Source organism: Marmota flaviventris, chromosome 8 (assembly GCF_047511675.1).
Source record: "Marmota flaviventris isolate mMarFla1 chromosome 8, mMarFla1.hap1, whole genome shotgun sequence".
In the NCBI taxonomy this organism is placed as follows: Eukaryota; Metazoa; Chordata; class Mammalia; order Rodentia; family Sciuridae; genus Marmota; species Marmota flaviventris.
This window is the reverse complement of record NC_092505.1, coordinates 134,526,511-134,547,664: the sequence shown is the minus strand read 5'-3', so window position 1 is coordinate 134,547,664 and position 21,154 is coordinate 134,526,511. Positions and strand designations below refer to the sequence as shown.

At 52.1% G+C, this 21,154-nt stretch overlaps 4 protein-coding genes across 7 annotated transcripts; 2 read left to right on the top strand and 2 right to left on the bottom strand.

Moving 5' to 3' along the window:
- The first annotated feature begins 180 nt into the window (after positions 1-180).
- Positions 181-8,857, top strand: Wdr6 (WD repeat domain 6). Its single transcript, XM_071615746.1, has 6 exons — positions 181-352; positions 4,538-6,996; positions 7,108-7,191; positions 7,279-7,395; positions 7,493-7,611; positions 7,712-8,857. Exons 1-6 carry the CDS (start codon positions 248-250, stop codon positions 8,173-8,175), a joined length of 3,348 nt encoding a protein of 1,115 aa, XP_071471847.1. The 5' UTR covers positions 181-247; the 3' UTR covers positions 8,176-8,857.
- Positions 8,384-13,919, bottom strand: Dalrd3 (DALR anticodon binding domain containing 3). Of its 2 annotated transcripts, XM_071615747.1 has the most exons (14): positions 13,842-13,919; positions 13,228-13,377; positions 11,217-11,458; positions 10,841-11,136; positions 10,470-10,726; positions 10,308-10,387; positions 10,098-10,226; positions 9,680-9,753; positions 9,511-9,572; positions 9,330-9,412; positions 9,076-9,258; positions 8,887-9,000; positions 8,720-8,788; positions 8,384-8,619 (listed from the first exon to the last, which is right to left on the bottom strand). In XM_071615747.1, the coding sequence occupies exons 3-14, from the start codon at positions 11,379-11,381 to the stop codon at positions 8,500-8,502; spliced, it is 1,632 nt and encodes a 543-aa protein (XP_071471848.1). In that variant the 5' UTR covers positions 11,382-11,458; positions 13,228-13,377; positions 13,842-13,919; the 3' UTR covers positions 8,384-8,499. The 2 variants fall into 2 exon arrangements, with proteins under 2 accessions (XP_071471848.1, XP_071471849.1); XM_071615748.1 differs by lacking the exons at positions 13,228-13,377; positions 13,842-13,919 and having other exon boundaries at positions 8,384-8,635; positions 11,217-12,023.
- An 80-nt stretch (positions 13,920-13,999) lies between these two features.
- On the top strand, positions 14,000-15,628 carry Ndufaf3 (NADH:ubiquinone oxidoreductase complex assembly factor 3). Its single transcript, XM_027933888.2, has 5 exons — positions 14,000-14,584; positions 14,677-14,869; positions 15,045-15,111; positions 15,213-15,313; positions 15,381-15,628. The coding sequence occupies exons 1-5, from the start codon at positions 14,508-14,510 to the stop codon at positions 15,495-15,497; spliced, it is 555 nt and encodes a 184-aa protein (XP_027789689.1). The 5' UTR covers positions 14,000-14,507; the 3' UTR covers positions 15,498-15,628.
- Positions 15,629-16,252: 624 nt separating this feature from the next.
- Impdh2 (inosine monophosphate dehydrogenase 2) lies at positions 16,253-21,048 on the bottom strand. Of its 3 annotated transcripts, XM_071615756.1 has the most exons (15): positions 20,875-21,048; positions 20,374-20,422; positions 20,072-20,173; positions 19,913-19,987; positions 19,368-19,574; positions 18,784-18,871; positions 18,507-18,706; positions 18,337-18,427; positions 18,144-18,239; positions 17,814-17,885; positions 17,041-17,184; positions 16,817-16,961; positions 16,584-16,727; positions 16,416-16,499; positions 16,253-16,324 (listed from the first exon to the last, which is right to left on the bottom strand). In XM_071615756.1, the coding sequence occupies exons 1-15, from the start codon at positions 20,970-20,972 to the stop codon at positions 16,303-16,305; spliced, it is 1,617 nt and encodes a 538-aa protein (XP_071471857.1). In that variant the 5' UTR covers positions 20,973-21,048; the 3' UTR covers positions 16,253-16,302. The 3 variants fall into 3 exon arrangements, with proteins under 3 accessions (XP_071471857.1, XP_027789687.1, XP_027789688.1); XM_027933886.2 differs by lacking the exon at positions 17,814-17,885 and having other exon boundaries at positions 20,875-21,047; XM_027933887.2 differs by lacking the exons at positions 17,814-17,885; positions 20,374-20,422 and having other exon boundaries at positions 20,875-20,963.
- Positions 21,049-21,154: the final 106 nt, after the last annotated feature.

Below are 21,154 nucleotides of genomic sequence, written 5' to 3'. Positions count from 1 at the left end.
CCGCTACCCTGCAAGCGTCATGTGAGGGGGCGGGGTGAGGGTTCCCTCTGCGGGCTTCGCCAATCATCAGCTGGATTGTGCGGGGCGAAGGGTCTTCATTGGATGTCCGCAGCTGGGCGGCCCTGGCCTCTGCTACCTGTAGCTAAGTGCTCAGTTGATCCGCAACGCGGCGCGCTGGGAGAGCTCGTTCTCGCGAGAGTGCAGCTCCCTTCTTGGCGGTGACAGTCAAGGCTGCCAGAAGACCGTCATGGACGCCCTCGGTGACTACGTTTGGCCGCGGGCAACCTCCGAGCTAATACTTCTCCCAGTCACGGGACTGGAGTGCGTGGGGGACCGGCTGTTGGCGGGTGAGGTTTGGTTCGAGGCGCGCTAGCGGGCTAAGAAACTGAGAGCCTGCTTGGGCGGGGCCACAGGGACAAAGGGATGCCCGGAGGTGGACTGGTGGCCAGATGAGGCCGGCTGGAAGATTGGAACTGAGACCATTAGATGGCGGGAACGAGGGCCAACTAAGGAGGGCTGGGCCCGAGAGACCGAAAGTTGATGTGGTTGTTACATCCCCACGTTGCAGCCAACGTGGAAAGAAAGGGTGGGCAGAGACGCGGGAAGGTGCAGAGAACGCAGTCGTTAGAAGTTGGGGGAATGGGGTGCATGTCTCGAAGAGCTGGGCGGATGTTTGGCCTCTCCTGAGAACGCCCTAGTAAATCGGTGGGTCAAGAATTTGGCGCGGGGGGGGGGGGGGGCGTGGCAGGGGTGTGGCCTCTCGTGGGCTGGTGAGGCTCTTCTCCAGAAGGTAAAGGGTTGATGTAGGTCTTCTGAAGAGGGTGGGGTCGCGAAAGATTGCGCGTGAGACCTCTTAATGGAGCAGTGCCCAGAGAGACCAGAGATGAGTTCCCCACTAAGATGGTTGGGGTACCTGAAGACTGGTGGCGAAGCATATGCCTTGGTACATATCAGCAAAGGCTTGGGACCCGAGGTCTCAGTCTTAGGCTTGACATGAAACCGCTAGGGATTGAAGATGGTGCTCTGAGCTTTGTAAGGGTTCCTAGGCTGGGCACTGGCTATCAGGCCTCAGTGTGCTACCACCTAAAAGGGTCAAGTGTATGAATGTGCATGTGGCGGGGTGGGATAGTATAGGTTTTTTGGCTTTTAGTTACTGGAAATTCCCCACATGGCCCGTGCATGCTAGGCAAGGGCTCTACCACTGAGCCACATCCCCAGCCCAAAAGTTTTAAAGGGAAAACATAATTTATTGGTTTTTTCATTTTAAAGATCAGGGATAGTAGGTCTTGGATGTAGCTCACTGATAGAATGCTTGCCTGCTATGCGCAAGGCTTTGGATTCTATCCCCAGGGAGGAAAAATGAAAGAAAAGAAAAAAGTCAGGGGTAGTTACTGGCATGACTGACTCCAGATTATTGAGTCAACAGGATTCTACATTTCCCAGATCTTGGCTTCTGGCTCCATTCTCATCAGGCAACATTAAGGGTTTTAAGCAGGAGAAGGACTTGGGAAATAAAGGTTAGGAAGCACTTCAAGTGAATTCACCTATTCATATGGGTTATCTGTTTATTTTGAAGTCTGGGGATTGAACCTAAGGATGCTCTATGAGCTACATCCAGCCATTTTTATTTTTTATTTTGAGACAGGATCTTGCTAAGTTTTCCAGACTAGTCTTAAACTTGTGATATTCTTGCCTCAGTTGCCAGAGTAGCTGGGACTATAGACATGTGCCACTGTGTCTTGTTTAAAGGGCAGTTGCCTGGGTGCCTCTTAGTCACGACATGACAAGCAGGATACCACTATACTTAGGAGGTTGACCCCAAGATACTTTCATAAGATTACAATTTTTTTTCCCTTTTGATACTGGGGATTAAACCCAGGGGTGCTTTACCACTGTGCCACATCCCCAACTCTTTGAGACAGGGTCTTGCTAAGTTGATTAGGGTCTCACCAAGTTGCTGATCTTGGCGATCCTCCTGCTTCATCTGTGTCACTGGTATTACAGGCATCTGCCACTGCGTCTGGCCTTTTTTTTTTTTTTTTTTTTCTTTTAAGATGGGGTCTTGTGGGCTGGGGTTGTAGCTTAGTGGTAGAGGCACTGGATTCAATCCTCAGCACCACATAAAAATAAATAAAATAAATGTATTGTGTCCAACTACAACTAAAATATATATATATATATATATATATATATATATATTTTAAAGTATCAAAAAAAAAATAAAGGTATTGTGTCCATCTACAACTAAAAATAAATTTTAAAAAAAGAAGGGGTCTTGCTATGTTGACTAGGCAGGGCTGAAAGTCCTGGGCTTAAGTGATCATCCCAGTTCAGCCTCCCAAGTAGGTGGGATGACAGGCAGAGGGTTGCTAGGTTGCCATAATACTCTTCAACATCCCACACCTTCCTTCCTTCCTTTTTCAGTGTTATTGGGGATTGAACCCAGACCCATATGCTAAGTACATGCTGTATTATAGAACACATCCCAGTCCTTATCTACAGCTTAAATTCCATCCATGTACATCTATAATCTAAAGTTAGCCTTGTTCTCTCATGAAAGAATTCTAGGTCTAAATACACAAGTGCTTACAAATAGAAATATTCCTGCCACTTCCAGCAGTCCTCCAGCTGGGTGGTCCAGCTCTGCAGGAGAACACCAGCCACTTGGGTGCCCAAGACTGAACCACACTTTCCAAGCCAATCTAGATGACTTTTATTTCATGTGGTACCTGTCTATTTCTCTGCTTTTATGATCATCATGTTCATGACCCCCTCAGTTGCATCCTCTCTAGCCTTTTCTTGAGCCTTCATCTCCTGCCACGTTACCCAAAGCTCTTGCACACTTTAGGGCCTGTTGTATTCTCTGCCAATTTCTTCCTTCCTGTAGCTGACAGTTCTTTATCTTTGTTTTTTTTTAAAAATATTTATTTATTTATTTTTCGGTGGACACAACATCTTTGTTTGTATGTGGTGCTGAGGATCGAACCCGGGCCGCACGCATGCCAGGCGAGCACGCTACCACTTGAGCCACATCCCCAGCCCGAGTTCTTTATCTTTGAATCCTCACCCTAAATGTTGTAGCTTCATGTTGGCCTCCCATGACTTTCATCTAGTCTTTTAAGATTGAACAAGGTTTCTCAGTATTGCCACTATTGACATTTGAGATCAGATAATTTGTAGCATGTCTGGTCCTAGTTGCCTACAGCACAACCCCTAGTTATAACAAAAAATGTCTCTAGACATTGCTGAATGTCTCCTGGGGGAATCTTGCTGAGAATCACTGGATTACACACACACACACACACACACACCCATGTGTATATCTCAAATATATAAAATGCAGGGGTTGAACCCAGGGCCTTTTGCATGTCTAAGCACATGCTCTACCACTGAATTACACCCTTAGTTCCTTATTTATTTATTTATTTATTTATGCAGTACTAGGGATTAATGCCTCCCACATACTAGACAACTGCTGTACCACTGAGGAAAATCCCTAGCCCTTTTTTTTTTGAAAATTTTAAGACAGGGTGTTGCTCTTATAAGAAGAAAGAAAGAACACCCTGCATTCAATCCCCAATACCAAAAAAAAAAAAAAAAAAAAGGAAGGGAAGGAAGAGAGAAACAAATTGAACACATTGCAACAGAAGCCAGAAGAGATTTTTGCTTTTTGTTTTGTTCCTAGTATGTGCCAAACCCTGTGTAGGCTTTTGATGACAATACAACTATGCCTTCTAAGGGCTCTTTGTGTGGCTGCTATGCCAGAGCTCTCTAAGCCTAAGTCTCCATACACAGAGGGGCCTTTCACAGCTGAGCAGTGGTAGGGCAAGAACTCAAGCCCACACTTCTGCCACCAAAGTGTGGGCTACTGCCTGGTATGGAAGTGTGCACCTCTAATCCCAGCAACTTGGGAGGCTGAGGCAGGAGTATTGCAAGTTTGAGGTCATCCTGGGTAACTTAGCAAGACCCTAAAAACAGGGTCGGGGTGTAGCTTAGTAAAATGTTTGCCTAACATGTGCAAGGCTCTGGGTTCAATCCCCAATACCACACACATACATACATATACACATATGAAATGTGTGGGCTGCCTCTGCTACTTCCCTTCATTGATACTGAATATGCTCATATATTCTGCAGTCCAGGGAATAGGTTGCTATGGCCCCAACACAGGAAAGTTTGCCTTACTGGGCATAGCCGTGCTCCTGATGGAAGGGGAATCAGGAAGAATGAATGTAGAAATAGAGGAAGCTGAGGATTCAGGAACTAAAACTGAGGGAGGGAGTTCCCATCTGAATGTGAGAGGGAGGGGGACTGTGAGTTTGAGGATTTCATGGTGATTAATGAGGAGAGCAGAAAGTTGCAATGCGAGAGAGCTAAAGATGAAACCAAGGATGTTTGAAGGTTCAAGCTAGAGGATTTGTGACCTGATTCATTCATAGGCTACATGCTGAAGTCTCCTTGCCCCCATCTCCTCTCCATGGGTCATCAGAGTTAGGAGAGTGATTCTGATATGGCTCTTTGCCTCTGTCTAGGTGAGGGACCTGATGTCCTGGTGTACAGCTTGGACTTGGGCGGGCATCTGCGGATGATGAAGCGAGTGCAGAACCTGCTTGGCCACTACCTTATCCATGGTTTCCGAGTGCGGCCAGAGCCCAATGGAGATGATTCGGAGGCCATGGTAGCTGTGTTTGGGAGCAAGGGACTCCGAATTGTGAAAATTAGCTGGGGCCAGAGCCGCTTCCGGGAGCTCTGGCGCTCTGGCCTATGGAATATGTCCGACTGGATCTGGGATGTACGCTGGCTTGAGGGCAATGTCGCCTTGGCCCTGGGCCACAACTCAGTGGTGCTATATGACCCTGTGATAGGATGCATGCTACAGGATGTACCCTGCACAGACAGGTGTACCCTCTCCTCAGCATGCTTGATTGGAGACACCTGGAAGGAGTTGACCATTGTGGCAGGTGCTGTCTCCAATCAGCTTCTAGTCTGGTATCCAGCAGCTGCCTTAGTAGACAACAAGCCGGTGGCACCTGACCGACGAGTCAGTGGCCATGTGGGTGTCATCTTCAGCATGTCATACCTGGAAAGCAAGGGCTTGCTGGCAACAGCTTCAGAAGACCGAAGTGTCCGTATCTGGAAGGTGGGCGACCTGCGGGTACCTGGGGGGCGGGTGCAGAATATTGGACACTGCTTTGGGCACAGTGCCCGTGTGTGGCAAGTCAAGCTCCTAGAGAATTACCTTATCAGTGCAGGAGAGGACTGTGTCTGCTTGGTGTGGAGCCATGAAGGTGAAATCCTCCAAGCCTTTAGGGGCCACCAGGGCCGTGGGATCCGGGCCATCGCTGCTCATGAAAGGCAGGCATGGGTGATCACTGGGGGTGATGACTCAGGCATTCGGCTATGGCACCTGGTAGGGCGTGGCTACCCAGGCTTGGGGGTCTCAGCTCTCTGTTTCAAGTCTCCTAGCCGGCCAGGTACCCTCAAAGCCGTGACACTGGCTGGATCTTGGCGACTACTGGCAGTGACTGATACAGGAGCCCTTTATCTCTATGACCTTGAGGTCAAGTGTTGGGAGCAGCTGCTAGAAGACAAGCACTTCCAGTCTTACTGTCTGCTGGAGGCAGCTCCTGGTCCTGAGGGCTTCGGACTGTGTGCCATGGCCAATGGTGAGGGTTGTGTCAAGGTTGTCCCCATCAACACTCCAGCTGCTGCTGTAGACCAAGCCCTGTTCCATGGGAAGGTTCATAGCCTGAGCTGGGCCCTGCGTGGCTATGAGGAGCTCCTATTGCTGGCATCAGGCCCTGGTGGGGTTGTGGCTTGCTTGGAAATCTCCGCTGCACCCTCTGGCAAGGCCATCTTTGTCAAGGAGCGTTGCCAGTATCTCCTGCCCCCAAGCAAGCAGAGATGGCACACATGCAGTGCCTTCCTGCCTCCAGGTGACTTTTTGGTATGTGGTGACCGTCGCGGCTCTGTGCTGCTATTCCCATCCAGACCAGGTCTGCTTAAGGACTCTGGGGTTAGAAGCAAGGCTATTGCTGAGGGACCTATAGCAGGTAGTGGCAGTGGGAATGCTGTGGCCGGGTGGGGCCCTGTATCTACCCTCCATTCTCTGCATGGGAAGCAGGGTGTGACCTCAGTCACCTGCCATGGTGGCTATGTGTATACCACAGGGCGTGATGGCACCTACTACCAGCTCTTTGTGCAAGGTGGCCAGCTTCAGCCAGTTCTGCGCCAGAAGTCCTGTCGAGGCATGAACTGGGTGGCTGGGCTTCGCATGGTGCCTGATGGGAGCATGGTCATCCTGGGCTTCCATGCCAATGAATTTGTGGTGTGGAGCCCCCGGTCACATGAGAAGCTGCATATCATCAACTGTGGTGGAGGGCACCGCTCCTGGGCCTTCTCAGATACTGAAGCAGCCATGGCCTTTGCCTACCTTAAGGATGGAGACGTCATGCTATACCGGGCTTTAGGTGGCTGCACCCGGCCACATGTAATTCTTCGGGAAGGTCTACATGGTCGTGAGATCACTTGTGTAAAGCGCGTGGGCACCATCACCCTGGGGCCTGAATTTGAGGTACCCAGCCTTGAGCAGCCTGATTACCTAGAGCCTGGTAGTGAGGGCCCTGGTCTGACAGATATTGTGATTACGTGCAGTGAAGACACTACTGTCTGTGTCCTGGCACTCCCCACAGCCACAGGTTCAGCCCATGCACTCACAGCTATATGTAACCATATCTCCTCGGTGCGTGCTGTTGCGGTGTGGGGCACTGGCACCCCAGGTGGTCCTCAGGATCCTCGACCAGGTCTGACAGCTCATGTAGTGTCAGCAGGGGGTCGAGCTGAGATGCACTGCTTCAGCATCATGGTCACTCCTGACCCCAGCACCCCAAGCCGCCTTGCCTGCCACGTTATGCACCTTTCATCTCACCGGCTGGATGAGTACTGGGACCGGCAGCGCAATCGGCATCGGATGGTCAAGGTGGATCCTGAGACCCGGTAATGTGCACTTTCAGGCAGGGGAATAGGGTGGAAATATGAAGGGCAAGTCCTGGGTGGTGTCCCCAGGCTTTCAGACTCCATCTGACAGCTATATTTTCTCTACTGTAGGTACATGTCCCTTGCTGTTTGTGAACTTGACCGGGCTGGACTTGGCCCCATTGTGGCTGCAGCCTGTAGTGATGGGGCAGTGAGGTGAGAGCATGGGGCCCAGTAGGTGGGGTGATAGGGTATAAGGTTGTCTGACATAGCTTCTGAGCTGGGCCACCTCCTGGCCCCCAGGCTCTTTCTTTTGCAGGACTCTGGGCGAATTCTACAGCTCCTTGCTGAAACTTTCCACCATAAGCGGTGTGTCCTCAAAGTCTACTCATTTACCCATGAGGCACCCAACCAGCGGCGGTAAGGGGCTGAATGACAGTCCTGCATGGGTTAGGTGGGGAGTTCCTGCTTCTCTCTCCATTCCTCACTGACCTGGCTGCCCTTTCCTGGCTCCTAGGAGGCTGCTTCTTTGCAGTGCAGCTACTGATGGCAGCCTAGCCTTCTGGGATCTCACCACGGTGTTGGACCGTGGTTCCATGGTCCTGGAACCTGCAGGACACCCTGGGCTTCCTTACCGTGAGTAGTTAATGTGTAGCCATGACTGTCCCTTCCCACTTCTCACTTTGCCCTTACATACAAGGCAGGCAGGGCCCTAAAATCCAACCTTTTATTTCAGAGCTGGGTACTCCCTGCCTGACCCTCCAGGCTCATAGCTGTGGTGTTAACAGTCTGCACACCTTACCAACATGTGAGGGCCACCATCTTGTGGCCAGTGGCAGTGAGGATGGCTCCTTGCATCTCTTCAAGCTTGCTGTGGAGATACCAGAGCTGGAAGATGCTGTGGGGGAGGCTGAGCTGGTGCCCCAGCTGCGTGTGCTTGAAGAATACTCTGTCCCCTGTGCACATGCCGCCCATGTGACAGGCCTCAAGATCCTAAGCACAAGCCTCATGGTCTCAGCCTCTATTGACCAACGGCTAACTTTCTGGCGTCTGGGGCATGGTGAGCCCATTTTCATGAACAGCACTGTATACCATGTGCCAGATGTGGCTGATATGGATTGCTGGCCTGTGAGCCCCGAATTTGGCCATCGCTGTGCTCTTGGGGGCCAGGGGCTTGAGGTTTACAACTGGTATGACTGAGGTGTCCCACAGTGGCTGGTGTGCTGGGCAAGGGGTCTCCTCACAGATAGTGGAGCAGGAGTCAACTGTCTGTGCTCATGTCCAGTGTGCCTTGAGGAGGGGAGAAGGTGGAGGCTGTGGGTTCCTGACTCCACAGCAGGAGCTAGAGGTGAGTAGAGTACTGCCTAGGTGGACCAAGAATATGCCCCACTCCCCATAGTAGACATAACCTTGTAACAGAAGCAATTTATTTTGGCTTTAAGCTCCCGAAGTCTGTGGAGTTTGTAAAATTATCAACTGGAAGAAAAATGCCAAACATTCCCAAATACTTGGCCCTCTGTGGCTTTAGATGTGGTTCAATGGAGGGATGCCCAGCATAGCCAGGCCAGTATGGAGTATCTCACGCACGGCTTTCAGAAGCTGCAAGCGGGCAAACATCTGACCAAAGAGGTGTGGCCGAGGCTCCTGGAGGAGAAGGGACCTGCTGGTCTCATTTTTTGCTTCCCTTGCCTTCACTCTGAACTCCTCTGCCCTTCCCACATATTCCCTTTTGCTGTGTACTCACCCCTAGGACATGTATCCGGTTATAGTATGAGCTGAAATCCATGCTGAGCTGTATCAGGAATCTGCATACCTAGAGACAGAGATAGTTACTGGCCCATGTCTTTTTGTGCTCCATCTTAGAATAAAGAATAGAGTGTGACATGTCTGGTCTGGTCTTCTGTGCCTCACCATCTCTGTGTGAGCAGTGACACGGAGCCCCGGGGATACACAGGTCAGGACTGCAGTCTGACTCAACAGATCCGAGAAGGGAAGGACACTGTTGAAGAGCAGCAACCACTCGCCCTGTGGGGTACAAGGGTGCTGGGAGGCAAAGTCCAAGGGTACTGCTTGTGTCAGATACTCAAGAAGGGCACTCACCTCATCTTGTAGCAGCGAGAAGTCCAGACTGCTCACAGGTGGGAAAGTAGGGTACAGACCTTGTTCCATACAGCGTTTGTAACCCTCAAAGAGTGTGGCAAGACGGGCACAATTATACATGACAAAGGTGCCACTCTTTGTGCCCTTTGTGGAGATGTTACTGTCAGTCAGGGCCAGATGGAGCTAGAGAATGAAGACACAATTTCAGAGAGAGTAGACATCAAGCCTTAGTCCTATGAGGTGTCCAGACTCACCTGACTCTGTGGGGCTGTGCTTAGCATCTCAAACTTGATGGCAGCCACAGACAGAACCCCAAAGATCTCTATCCAGGCTGGGTCTGGGGGAATATAAGTTAGTATTTCAGTCTCTGCAAATGGAACGGGTACAAATGACCTGGCCTTACTCCAGGGCACAGCTAGGGTTTCTCAGGTGCACCTTGTGCCAGACTACCACCGTGCTTCAGAGCTGAGGCCTTGCACACCTGGGTATGTCGGGACCTGCATGTTGAAAGAAGAGAGCCAATAGGCACAATCCTAATAAAAATTTCTACCTCCCAATCTCAATCTCCCTGCCTTGGGTTGGCCTTCCTTCCAGCTTCACTTACTCATAGTATTCAGGGGCAGTCATCAAAGTTCCAGGTGCACCAGCTACTTTTACTGGGCCACAGACCAGGTGCTTCTGTAGAAGACATCAGGGGTTCAGCCCAATTGGCACTGCATTCCAGCCATTAGTCCATTAAGGAACCCAAATCTGGTGCCTCTACTCCATCCTCCCTCCAACCTGTATTCACCAAGCATAGTGCCTCCCTTTCAAGCCCAGTTCCTCAAGACATGGTGCAATTTATCTTTTTATTCAATATTCCTAGGATATGCCTTCAGATTTTACCTTCTCCAGGGCTTCTGCAACTGTTGCATATGCCTGTTCATTTAGTCTCCTGCAAGCTCAAGCTCAAGTCTCAGTTTCTTGATCTACCAGCTAATGAGCCTCTTTCAGTTTGGGGGAGTCTATTATCACTAACCTACCTGTCTGAGTGGAGCCTGGTCATCCAACTTCCACCAAAGTAGGTCCAACTTTTGTTGTTGGAACTCCTCCTCACAGCTCACCACATGTACAACTATGCAGCTGTCTACACCAGCATCTGGAGCCACCCTCTTATAAAGAAAAACGACAGTTACTGCAAAAATGCAGGATATTTGGTTTGCCAGAGGCTTATGGAACTGGAAGTTACTAACCAGGCTTTGGTGGTTGTCTTCTGGCCAATGCTGCACAGCTTCCTGCAGCTCAGCCAGCACAGAGAGCAGGTCCTCGGTCACTGCAAACAGAACAATAAAACAGGCACTGAGACTGACAGAGATACTTCCTCCTTTCTGATTCTGCTAGGCTCCAGGTCCTACCAAGACAGTTGTCCACACTGGGGTCATAGCCAGCCCTGTGGCCCTGTTCTTCCACCAGATCCTTCAGGCATAGTCTTCCCAAGACGCCAGGGGGCAGTGTCTCCCCATCATGCAGAGAGGTTAGCTCTGCTAGCACACGGCTCTTCAGGGTTTCAGTAGACGCTCTTGCCGAGGCAGTGGGCCAGTCCACCCTCAGTTTCTGCAGGAAAGTTGGCATGTGCGGGTCCCGCACAGCGGGCACTAGGTGCACACACATCCTGCAAAGCGAGGGTGGTCACCTCAGCCTGGGCACCGAGTCCCAGGTGCCCACTCTCCGAGGCTATCCCCAAAGATACCGCCTTTCTCCATTCTAACCTCAAGTCTGCACTTACCCTTGAGTACGCAGAGTTCGCGCCAGGTGATCCGCCACAAGTACTGCACGCAGCTGGCTCAGGCGGAGTGCGTCAGGGCTGCAACGCAAAGCCGGGCAGTGTAGGACTACTCGCGGTCCCGGCGAGGCAGGTCTGGTGGGCGTGGCATAGGAGGCATCTGAGCCGAGGACACGCTGAAAGACTGCAGGTCGCTGCAACTGGAGCGCCAAACCCGCTGGTGTCGGCGCGCAGCGCAGCACCGGGGCCACACCGGGACCCTGCAGGCTAGCGACCGCATGGAACACATGCTCCGGCACCTACGAGCAGACAGGCGTGTGAGCAGGCCGCAACTTCCCTGAAACCCTCGACCTTACATCTCCGCCGGGCTCCCGCACACCTGCTCGTCCCCGAAGCGCGCCCGTAGAGCTTGTCGCGGTGCCAGGAAGTCTCGGACACGCAGGTGCCGGGCACGGGTCTCCTTAAACCACACCGGACCCCCAGGTCCTAAGGCAGCGTTAAGGGCCCCCAGCGTCTCCCCGACCCCAAGTCGCCCAGTCGCCATGGCGACCGGAAGTAAAATATTCGGAGGTGGAACTTCCGGGTGAGCCCCGAACCGCTCCGGGAGGATCTGGTGGAGGTCTGGTTAAGTGGACAGGTGAGCTCTCAAGTGAGCCGAGTCAGCCGCATTCGACCTACCTACCCAGTGTTCCCTCCGTGTGGCCCTCCTGCACTTCTGGGCCCCGAGAGTGCCTAGGGTTCTTTATTGCTGCTCTGCATTAGCAATCAGTAAAAGAATTCTTGTGAGGGGAGGGGGCGCAGACAAGAAATCTTGTCATCAGTCTCAAATGTGTGTTCCTGTTCATTTTAAATAATCTTTCATTTCCCCCATTTTAAACGTTATGAAAATGTCAGAAGTACCAAACGAGTTGTCATTGGAATGGGGCTGTAACGTAAAACACTTTCACGACCTACTTTTAAAAACCTTATTTTTAAAAGAACTGTGTTCTATGGTTTCAGGTTATTGGCAAGCCTTCTCTTGAGATTCAAGTAGTCTTTACTCCCAATAAATGCCCAATCTGATAGAATTGCCCGTTTCCTTCTCTTGACACCTGAGGAATTAGAACCATCATGGACCATGCTCGGATTCACACGCCTGTAATCCCAGCGGCTCGCGAGGCTGAGACAGGAAAATCAGGAGTTCAAAGCCAGCAAAGCAACTCAGTGAGACCTTGTCTCTAAATAAAATATGAAATAGGGCTGGGGATGTGGTTCAGTGGACAAGTGCCCCTGAATTCAATCCCCAGTATCCTCTCCACCAAAAAAAAAAAAAAAAAGAACCTTCATGGTTTCCAGAATTACCAGTTCCTTTAACCTGGTGTACTTCACTAGCGACCCTTTAATACTTACAGTAAGCATTAAAAACAATACACAAATAAACAATGTGACCATGAGAAGACTCAACTAAACAGGTCATAGGAGTATCCTGCTTTTATACCAGCAGGAAAGCTCTTTTTCTGTATACCAAAAGGGTTCCAAATGTTTTCATTTTAATGTAACTTAAGCCTGTGCTGCCCTTCTAATAGCGATTGAACCTAACTCATGATCTCTGGAAGAGGGGAGGTGCCCAGAGGTTGGACAAAGAGGGAATTCTAAGGAGAGGGAAAGGTTAGCAAGGTCCCTTTCTGGGCTGGGGCTATGAGGCCCTGTTGGAAGGCTCCGAAAGAGCACTGGGCGGACACGACATTCCCGATGGCTTCTTGGGTGCCCACTCAACGGGAGTGATCGTGTCATTCCAAAGCACTTTCCATGCCACAGGCGAAAGACCTGGAGACAGCTGCTAGCAGGGGCCCACCGGCAAGCTGGGGACCTCAGCTACTCTCAGTCCAAGAAGACGGTTGGGGTGGTTTTTCCCCAGGAAGTGAAGGGCTATCTTTAGCAAGCCGTGGGCTGGGGCGGCCTGTGGGATTCACCGCCATTGCAGCCCTACCCTATGGACCCAGGTCCTCCCTCACCAAAGCTCTCATGGAGTTCCAGTGAAGGCCACCAGCCCAAGCATTCGATGTCTACGCTTGCCATCTGCAGCCTGAGGGAGCACCTGAGAGAGGGACGGAGACCAGAGTGGCCCAGTACAGTCAGTGTGCCTGGGGATCAGGGGCCACTCCATCTGGGCTAGGGCGCTGCTCAGGCAGAAGAGCAGGGAACGAAATCCAAGCGCAGCTGGAATGCTCTGGAGACAACAGCTGCTTTTGGGATTCCGTTGCCCGCTGTCCAGCCGTTGGAGGGGGGCTCCTGCCCCCAGGTCACTCGCACTGGGATCAGCTCAAAACCCACACCCATCCCCAGTCCCAGGGTGTGGACTAGGCAGAAGTAGGTGGTGTAATCGAGTCTAGTGAGAATGAGGCGCTCACCTGGGCCCCAGAACAATAGGAGGGAAGGTGGGCGCCTCCCCTGGGACCAGGTCCCGATCCGGATTAGATCCGCAGGGCAGGATTAGCCCTGTGGGTCCCACGCAGCTGGAGCCACTGGTGCGGTGACGGTGGTGGGGCGAGCTTCGGAATCTGCCAAGAGGAAAGCGCGCCCGTAGGGGCCGGAGAGGAAGTCAACGCGCGCGCCCACTTCGGGGACACCCCCGCGCTCGGGGGCCTTTGTCCGCTGACGCTGCCAGCGTCCAGACAGCCAGGGGCCGAATGGGCCCACACAGTAGTAACAGGACAACTGGAAGGCCATTGGGACTAGCCCTGGCAAATCCAACCCCAGGCCAGACTGCGCTGAGCCTCCAGCCCACCCGACCCCGAGGGTAGCAAACGCGACAATGTCTCGCTGAGGCCACCACAGAGCCAACGCGCGGAGATGTCCGAACCCCGCGCGGGCGTTCGTGAGTCTTGCGCCAGTAGGCCCTTTACTTGGCTGAGAACAGGGGGCAGGGAAACCCGGAACGCGCAAGCAGAGTGAAGGAGGACGGGATGATGTTCCGGGTGCTGTGTAGTTCACGTCTGGTCCGGTTCGGCCCAGTTAGTCCCACCTGAACAGCTACATTAGTCGTGCCGTGGCGTGCCCTTCCGCTGGCTCTGGCTGTCCTCAGGCTTGAAGCCATTTTAAGGCGAAACCACCTGGCCACGCCCCCTCGCGCTCCCGAGAAGCCAATCCACGCGCGGCCACGCCTTCTGCAGCGCGCGGCAGTGCAGCCAACGGTCGCGCGAATGACGGTTGGTGAAGGCCGTGATTCCGAAACTAGCTAGGGAAACCTTAGCCACCCGTCCCGCCCACGAAGCCCGACACCGAAAAGCCTGGGATTAGGTGCTTGGAGGCTGGCACCACACCCTGGCCAGGTGTGCAGCAGAGGACCAGGTGCTTGGTCGCTCCGCCCCTGGTCCCGGGAGCCCCGCAGAATGCCTGAGAGCCTCGGGGCCAGGCCGAGACTGCGACCCAGGCAATGCCCGGAGGACGGCGACGGGACCAGGTGTCCACTCCCTAGGGACGATGGGCGGAGAAACGGGGAGGGGCTGGCGGCAGGTGCCGTCACCCGAGCGGCGCCTGGAACGCGAGCTCTTGAGAGTTAAAATTGCCTGCTGGGCCGGCCTAATTGCGCAGTCCCCTCCCGGACGTATGGGGCGCTGTAGCTGCACTAGGTCAGGCTCCGCTACCTTCTCACTATTCCTGCGGAGGACTCGCTACGCTCAGAGCAGCCATGGCCACCGCTTTCTCGCTCCGTTACCTCTACAGAGCGCGACCAGTGCCGCGCTTCCTACATGTTGCGCTGCAGTGGTAAGTCCGGTCCCCCCGGCCCCGACCTTCTGCCTCCCAGCTCCAAGATCCGCACAGCCCCGGATATGCGCCCGACCTTGCCCCTTCCGCAGGTTTCCACAGCGTGGGCACCGACTGTCGCTAGCTGATGATGAATTGTATCAGCGGACTCACATTTCTCTGCTGCAACGCGAGTTCCCGCATGTCATGTACATTGATAGCTACAACAGCCGAGGCTTCACTATCAACGGAAATCGAGTGCTTGGTCCTTGTGCGCTGCTCCCGCACTCGGTGGTACAGTGGAATGTGAGCCCTTCCCCGCAGTGGGCAAACAGGCCAAATTACAGTCCTCCTCCCTGCTTGTGTCCCTGGCAAATTTGGCTTTTCCTTGTTATCCGGTAGTCAGAGTTTGGAGGGCGGCGGCTAGAAGGTAACTTGGGTAGATTTGATTGTCGTATTGAATTGGCCCCCACCCATACAGGTGGGATCCCACCAGAACATCACAGAAGAAAGCTTCTCCCTCTTCTGGTTGCTGGAGCCCAGGATAGGTATGAAGGGTAGGGGAAGACTGAGGTGCTCTAAGCCTGGAAAGGATACCCGATCCTCTCAACAGACCTGATTGTAAAATAGCCATCTCTCACTTCCCTAGAGATTGTTGTGGTGGGCACTGGAAACAGGACTGAGCGGCTACACTCTAAGGTGCTGCAAGCCATTAGGCAGCGGGGCATCGCTCTGGAAGTGCAAGACACAGTAAGTCTTGTAAATGCTGTGGGAGCTCAGGCCTAACCCCAAGGAAACTAACGACTTATCTTTGCAGCCCAGTGCCTGTGCCACCTTCAACTTCCTGTGTCATGAAGGCCGAATGACAGGAGCTGTTCTCATCCCCCCACCTGGAGAGACTTCACTCACATATATGAGCCAAGATGCAGAATGAACAGGAAGTGATCAGCTGTTCAGGAGGGACACTTTATAAAGTGCAGATGTTCCCATTGTTTTCACTGTCCTCTCCATTGGCACTAAACACTTTTCATGCTTGACAGGAATATAATTTATACAATTCTCCCATTTTGTATCAGGTGTGTTGCTGGCCAGGGGTTGCTGGGTCAGTGGGCCACTGATGGAGGTGAGGAGAAAGCAAAGGGTCACTATTTTATCTAGACTATTCCTTCACTTCAGAGGCCAGGAGGCAGATGTTTTGTTTCAGATCTTATGGACATTTATATGAGTTTCTCCAGGATCCTTTTAAAGATTCATATTAGGGAGTACACATCCAAGTCTTGAACTAGTCCCATGCAGCCAAGCTTTAGGCTAGCAGGAGGCTTTGTATACACCCGTTCCAGACTATAATGTGACACCCCCAACTCCCTCAAGAGCAGAGTTAAAGATTCTCAGTGTGAAATAAACCCTAAGAAGCCAGAACTGATTTGAGAACATCCCCCTATGGAATATATGTATTTTTTAAAGTCAGATATACACAATATATTTGTTTTTAGGAACCCAGTGCCTCACATGTGCAAGGCAAGTGCTCTACCACTGAGTTACAACCTTAGCCCCCAGGAAGAAGTTTTTAAACTGGAACTACCCTCTTAGAAGGATCATGGAGCACTTTTATCCATGGAACAAAATGAGGTTGCTATTTGTATCTGCAGATCCCCCATGTGCCTGGTGACCCCAAAGATCAGGCATCACTCTTTTTCAAACTTTTATTGAAAAACTGAGGAGGCACGCTGGATCCCTTTTCAGAAAAGCCGCTTCTCATACCTGTAGGCAGAGACCACCTGTGAGTTTAGGGCAGGAGAAAAGAGGTATGAGGCATGGAAGATGCTCTCAGCTAAGGATAGGGGTTACTTACGAATGGAGACTGTGGACGCCACCTTCCACCTGAGCTGAGGATGTTCTCTTCTCAAACTTAAGTTCCCCAGAGTACATCATGGCTCTAAAGAGGGACAGGGATCAGATGTAGGTAGTAGCTGACTCACTAAACAGTCCTCCTGCCCATGTCTCAGGTACCCAAGCTCACCGGACTTGAGTCAAACTCTTGGCACCAATATCCTGGCAGGAGTGCTGGATGCCGGCAATCAAGTAGGGGACAAATTTATGGATGGACCCTTTGTCCTGCACAGCCCCTGATACCCCTTGGGCCACTTTGATTTTGTCGGCTTCACTATAGGAAGAGGTAGAGAAATGGGTGAGGTCACAGCAGGGATGAGATTTGTCAGAGTTGGGATAGGGTGATTGGTCTGACTGTCTCACCTGAAATATCGGTTCTGGCTGCTGAGATGCTTGTCCATGGCATCAAGAGAGCCCATACCACGATATTTCTTTAGCCGGATCCCATCCGAGAAGAAGTACTCACCAGGGGCCTCAGTGGTAGCAGCCAGGAGGGAACCCATCATGACTGTGGACATATGTGGAGTGCTCAGGGCAGAATCTGGTGAGAAGGGGTCCCACCAAGCTCTAGGGGCACTGAGCCTCACCTGTGGAGGCCCCAAGGGCCAAGGCTTTGGCAATATGGCCCACATTCTGGATTCCTCCATCAGCAATGACAGGAACACCAAAGCGGCGTGCATATTCAGAAACCTTGTACACAGCTGTTGCTTGGGGCCGCCCACAGGCCAACACTGTTGAGGAACAGATGGGTGGGTGGGGGTTAGTGGGAACAAGCAAGAGGCCACACTTAGCACCCAGGAGCTTAGCTACATCTGTACCAGGATGGCAACTGGACTGACGAGATGTCTGGGATGGCTGCTGTCCCATCTGCCTTTTAACAGTTCAATTAGTTGTGCTGGTCTCATCCCTGCATGTGTGCGTGCGTGGGTGCAGGGTTCAGGGCAGCCTCAGGCACATGCAGTCTTAGCAGCCGGGAAAGCCCTGCCCAGCTGGTAGCAGATGGGGCAGGAGTCACCGTGCAGTTAGTACCCAGAGGCACCATGTCAACCCCAGACTTTCTGAATACTGGGCACCTGGGGCAAGATCAGGTAATGTGAGAGCAGGCTACAGGGCTGATCCTTGAACTACTACTACAGAAGATGTGGACAAAGCATAGCCCGCCTAGGGAAGCAGGTCCTGCTGTGTAAGCACCCAGGAAGAAAAAGGAGCTGTGATCTCAAGCAGCCCCCAAACCATGGTCTGTACATCTGTTTGCCCTGCCCACCCATTAGCACCACAAACTCCGGGAGCTACAGCTACAATCAACCAAGCAGCCGGGCAGTGGGCAGCTGGGCCGGCCAGTGGGCCGGGCCGGACTTACTATAGCAGCCCGTGACAGTAGAAGGGCATTTGGGGCTGTGGGACTTTATGTCTGGAGGGATCTTGGGAGCCGCTAAATAAAACAAACAGACCAGAGTTTAGAGAGGGTGCAGAGCAGGAGCAAGGAGGCCAGGCTAGGCAGGGAAGTGGCAGGTAAGGGATGACAAGAATTCGTCTTGCTTCCAGCCATGTCACCCATCCAAGAGGCCTATTTGGCCTCAGAGTTGCCTCTATTAGAGGACTCATTGTAGTTCCCATTAAGAGTGCCCGATCCCAGGGCATGTGAGACCCATTGCCAAGGTCTCTGGGCCGTGCCAAAGAATATCCTTACCTTCCTGGGTGATGCAGATAGAGCCACTTCCCATGCCCACCCGCAGGGCATCCACACCTGCATCAATGAGGTTCTTGGCCTGAGCTGCAGTGACAACTACAGTAAAGGAGAGGGAAAGGCTCATATGAAGGTCCAGATGACAGCCCAGCTCTCTATCCCACTCCACATTTGTCAGTGCCCGGTCTTGGCTTACCATTGCCTCCAATGACTTGGAGATTGGTATATTTCTCTTTGATATACTTGATCATATTGATCTGGAAGATGGAATTTCCCTGGGAAGAGTCCTGAGACAAGAAGGAAGTCCCGCGTAAAGACTGTGATGTGGCGTTAGTCCTGTCCCATCCTGTTTATGTATTAGCTTACCAAAACCACTACGTCCACACCAGCTTGGGCTAGCAAGTCCAGTCTATACTTGTCATCCTCATGAGTACCAATGGCTGCCCCACACAGTAGCTGCTTCTTGGCATCTTTGGAGGCTAGTGGGTAATCCCGGTTCTTCTTCAAGTCTGTCCGGGCAATGATGGCTACCAGCTCATCATCTTCATTCACAATGGGTAACTTTCCTGAAGTCAGGGTAAGACACAAATCAGGTACCTGAGCATCAATTCTGTCTATGCCCCTTCCCACCTCTGGGACTCACCCTTCTTGCTGCGCTGTAGAATTTCATTTGCTTCCTTCAATGTGATACCTGCAGGAGCTACCACCAAGTCTTCTCGCTTAGTCATGATCTGAAGGGAAGAAGTGATGAGGAGAGGCCAGACCTCTCAGACCCTGCCCTAACTATAAGAGGAGGCTCCAAAGACCACCATTCACATACCTAATCCCAAACTATACTTCCTTAAGGGAACTTGGTAGTTCCTACACCAGCATAGTATACTAATACTGAGTAGGAAGGACTACACTGTATAGAGAGCAGCCTCTTACACTGTAGAAAATTGCACAGGAGTAATGAAGAGGACCAGAAGAAAAAGGCTGATTGATGGTCCTTGAGCACTGCACTCAACTTGGGGGTGTCAAAGAGCAAAGCATGAATGCTAACAGGAATTTTGGAAGTTTGAGACCCTGGTAGAGGGGAAGATGAAATGCAAGAACCTCATGAAGCAGTCAGAAATGTGGCTAGGTATTCAGTTTCCTAAACAGAAGAGAAATGTTATATGGGCAACAGGCCAGCTTTCTTTAGTGTAGGCTGCCAGAGTTTAGCTGTGCTCTGCTGGTGACACTTACTTCTTCCAAAAACAGGTCATGCTCCTCCTCCTTGAGAAAATCAATGTCCCTTGAGGAGATGATGCCCACCAAGCGACTCCCCATCCGCCCTGTATCCGTAATGGGTATACCGCAAAAGCCATGCCGAGCCTTGGCCTCAAAAACATCCCGGACGCGATCCTTGGGGCTGAGGACCACAGGGTCTGTGATGAATCCCTGCTCATATTTCTGGAGGGAATGGTAAGAAAAGGCATTGTATCTGATCACTTTTTATCAAACTGTTGGTTTAGGCACAGAGTCTATGCCTAAACTACCCTTTTGGTAGTGCTATAGGATCAAGTCAAATCAATCCCTCTAACAAGAAACATGGGTGGGCTGGAGACACTGTGCACCTGGTGCTCTTCTGATGGCTTAAGAAACTGGATATCAAGCCCTTCTCCTCAGTAATTGAACCCCACAATAGGAAGAAAGGATCCTAATTTAGTAGAACAAACCTCCTACTCCCACCCCATTGCACCTCAGTGCAATTCCCAGGAGTTCTTCACCACAGTCCCTGCCCTTCTGACCTTCACTTTCCGAACTTCATTAGCCTGGAATTCAGGTGTACAGTTGTGGTGGATGAAACCAATGCCGCCAGTAAGCTTCAGGATAAACAGAGAGACACTATTGCATGTTTCTTAGGGAGATGGTGTCCCTGCCTTCTCCCATAACCCCATGAGGCTCACCGCCATTGCAATGGCCATCCCAGCCTCTGTAACTGTGTCCATGGGTGAGGAAACCAGTGGGGTCTTCAGAGTGATCTTCTTGGTCAGGGCAGAGGTCAGATCCTGAGGAGACAAAGGACCACTAGTGTGGCCAAGTACCTCTTATACTACAGGGTGGTATCAGATACCCTGCAAAATGGGATCTGACTTGCATGCTGACAATTCCATAGAATCCACCCCAAAACCCAATCTAGTAAGGTAGCCCAGAGACCAGGCAACAGCAGCACTTTTATGTTCAGAACCCAATTCCTGGTCATACTCACCACCTGGTCTGCAGTGAAGTCGATGTACCCAGGGAGAATGAGAAAATCGCTGCAGAGGAGGGGAGTGAATTGGGAGTAGGGCTCTGAGTTATGGTACCATGAGACATCAACTACACACATCAACCCACAAGGAATAAGAGCAAAGAGAGGCACTAACTGAACTGAGGTGTCACAGGCAAAACAGAGCACAGCATGGGGACGGTAAACTGGGGACCTTTTCTGCCACTGAGCTGTCACCCAGTGCTCCTGGAATCCTCACAATTCCACGTGTTCAGAGAATGGGGTCTTCTCAAGCCTGAAATCCTAAGTACTGTCGAGATGGCTCCCCCTAACCCAACCCCGCTTTGAATCTGTCAAAATGAATCCCGGTGACAGGTGGGTAATTTCCGGATCCTGTCCCCCAAGCCCGCACCGAAGAGGGCTCCATTGAAGCCATCATCCGGCCTCTAAGACCAGAGTGCCTCCCCTCTACTGGCCCAGGTGAAACCCCAAGGCCCGCACTTGTAGGTGAGGCCGTCCCCGCAGTTGAAGAGCTGCTGTGCTGTGAGTCCGTCGTCTGGCACATAGGACGTGCCCCCGCTAATCAGGTAGTCCGCCATGGCCGGCGCGGAACACTACCGCGTGTTGCCGAGAACCGCGCCGCAGAGGCCTCCGCCGTCAGGGCGGCGCCAATATAAACCAGCCGATTCCGTCACTGCGCCGCGCGCATCGCTGACGTCACGGCGCAGAGCGCGCGGGCGGAACTGCAGCGTTCCTGCGGCAGGGGCGGGGCTGATTGGGA

What these genes read in the sequence shown, in the direction of transcription:
- Wdr6 (XM_071615746.1), top strand. Translation starts at nt 248, where the DNA reads ATGGACGCCCTCGGTGACTACGTTTGGCCGCGGGCAACCTCCGAGCTA. An exon ending in ACCGGCTGTTGGCGGGTGAG is followed by an intron (nt 353 to 4,537) that starts GTTTGGTTCGAG and finishes TGTCTAGGTGAG; the next exon opens with GGACCTGATGTCCTGGTGTA. An exon ending in AAGGTGGATCCTGAGACCCG is followed by an intron (nt 6,997 to 7,107) that starts GTAATGTGCACT and finishes TCTCTACTGTAG; the next exon opens with GTACATGTCCCTTGCTGTTT.
- Dalrd3 (XM_071615747.1), bottom strand. Translation starts at nt 11,381, where the DNA reads ATGGCGACTGGGCGACTTGGGGTCGGGGAGACGCTGGGGGCCCTTAAC. An exon ending in ACTGCCCCTGAATACTATGA is followed by an intron (nt 9,573 to 9,679) that starts GTAAGTGAAGCT and finishes TTCAACATGCAG; the next exon opens with GTCCCGACATACCCAGGTGT. An exon ending in GCACAGCCCCACAGAGTCAG is followed by an intron (nt 9,259 to 9,329) that starts GTGAGTCTGGAC and finishes TTCATTCTCTAG; the next exon opens with CTCCATCTGGCCCTGACTGA.
- Ndufaf3 (XM_027933888.2), top strand. Translation starts at nt 14,508, where the DNA reads ATGGCCACCGCTTTCTCGCTCCGTTACCTCTACAGAGCGCGACCAGTG. An exon ending in CTACATGTTGCGCTGCAGTG is followed by an intron (nt 14,585 to 14,676) that starts GTAAGTCCGGTC and finishes CCCCTTCCGCAG; the next exon opens with GTTTCCACAGCGTGGGCACC. An exon ending in ACTCGGTGGTACAGTGGAAT is followed by an intron (nt 14,870 to 15,044) that starts GTGAGCCCTTCC and finishes CCACCCATACAG; the next exon opens with GTGGGATCCCACCAGAACAT.
- Impdh2 (XM_071615756.1), bottom strand. Translation starts at nt 20,972, where the DNA reads ATGGCGGACTACCTGATTAGCGGGGGCACGTCCTATGTGCCAGACGAC. An exon ending in TCTACAGCGCAGCAAGAAGG is followed by an intron (nt 18,707 to 18,783) that starts GTGAGTCCCAGA and finishes CCCTGACTTCAG; the next exon opens with GAAAGTTACCCATTGTGAAT. An exon ending in GGCCCTTGGGGCCTCCACAG is followed by an intron (nt 16,962 to 17,040) that starts GTGAGGCTCAGT and finishes ATATGTCCACAG; the next exon opens with TCATGATGGGTTCCCTCCTG.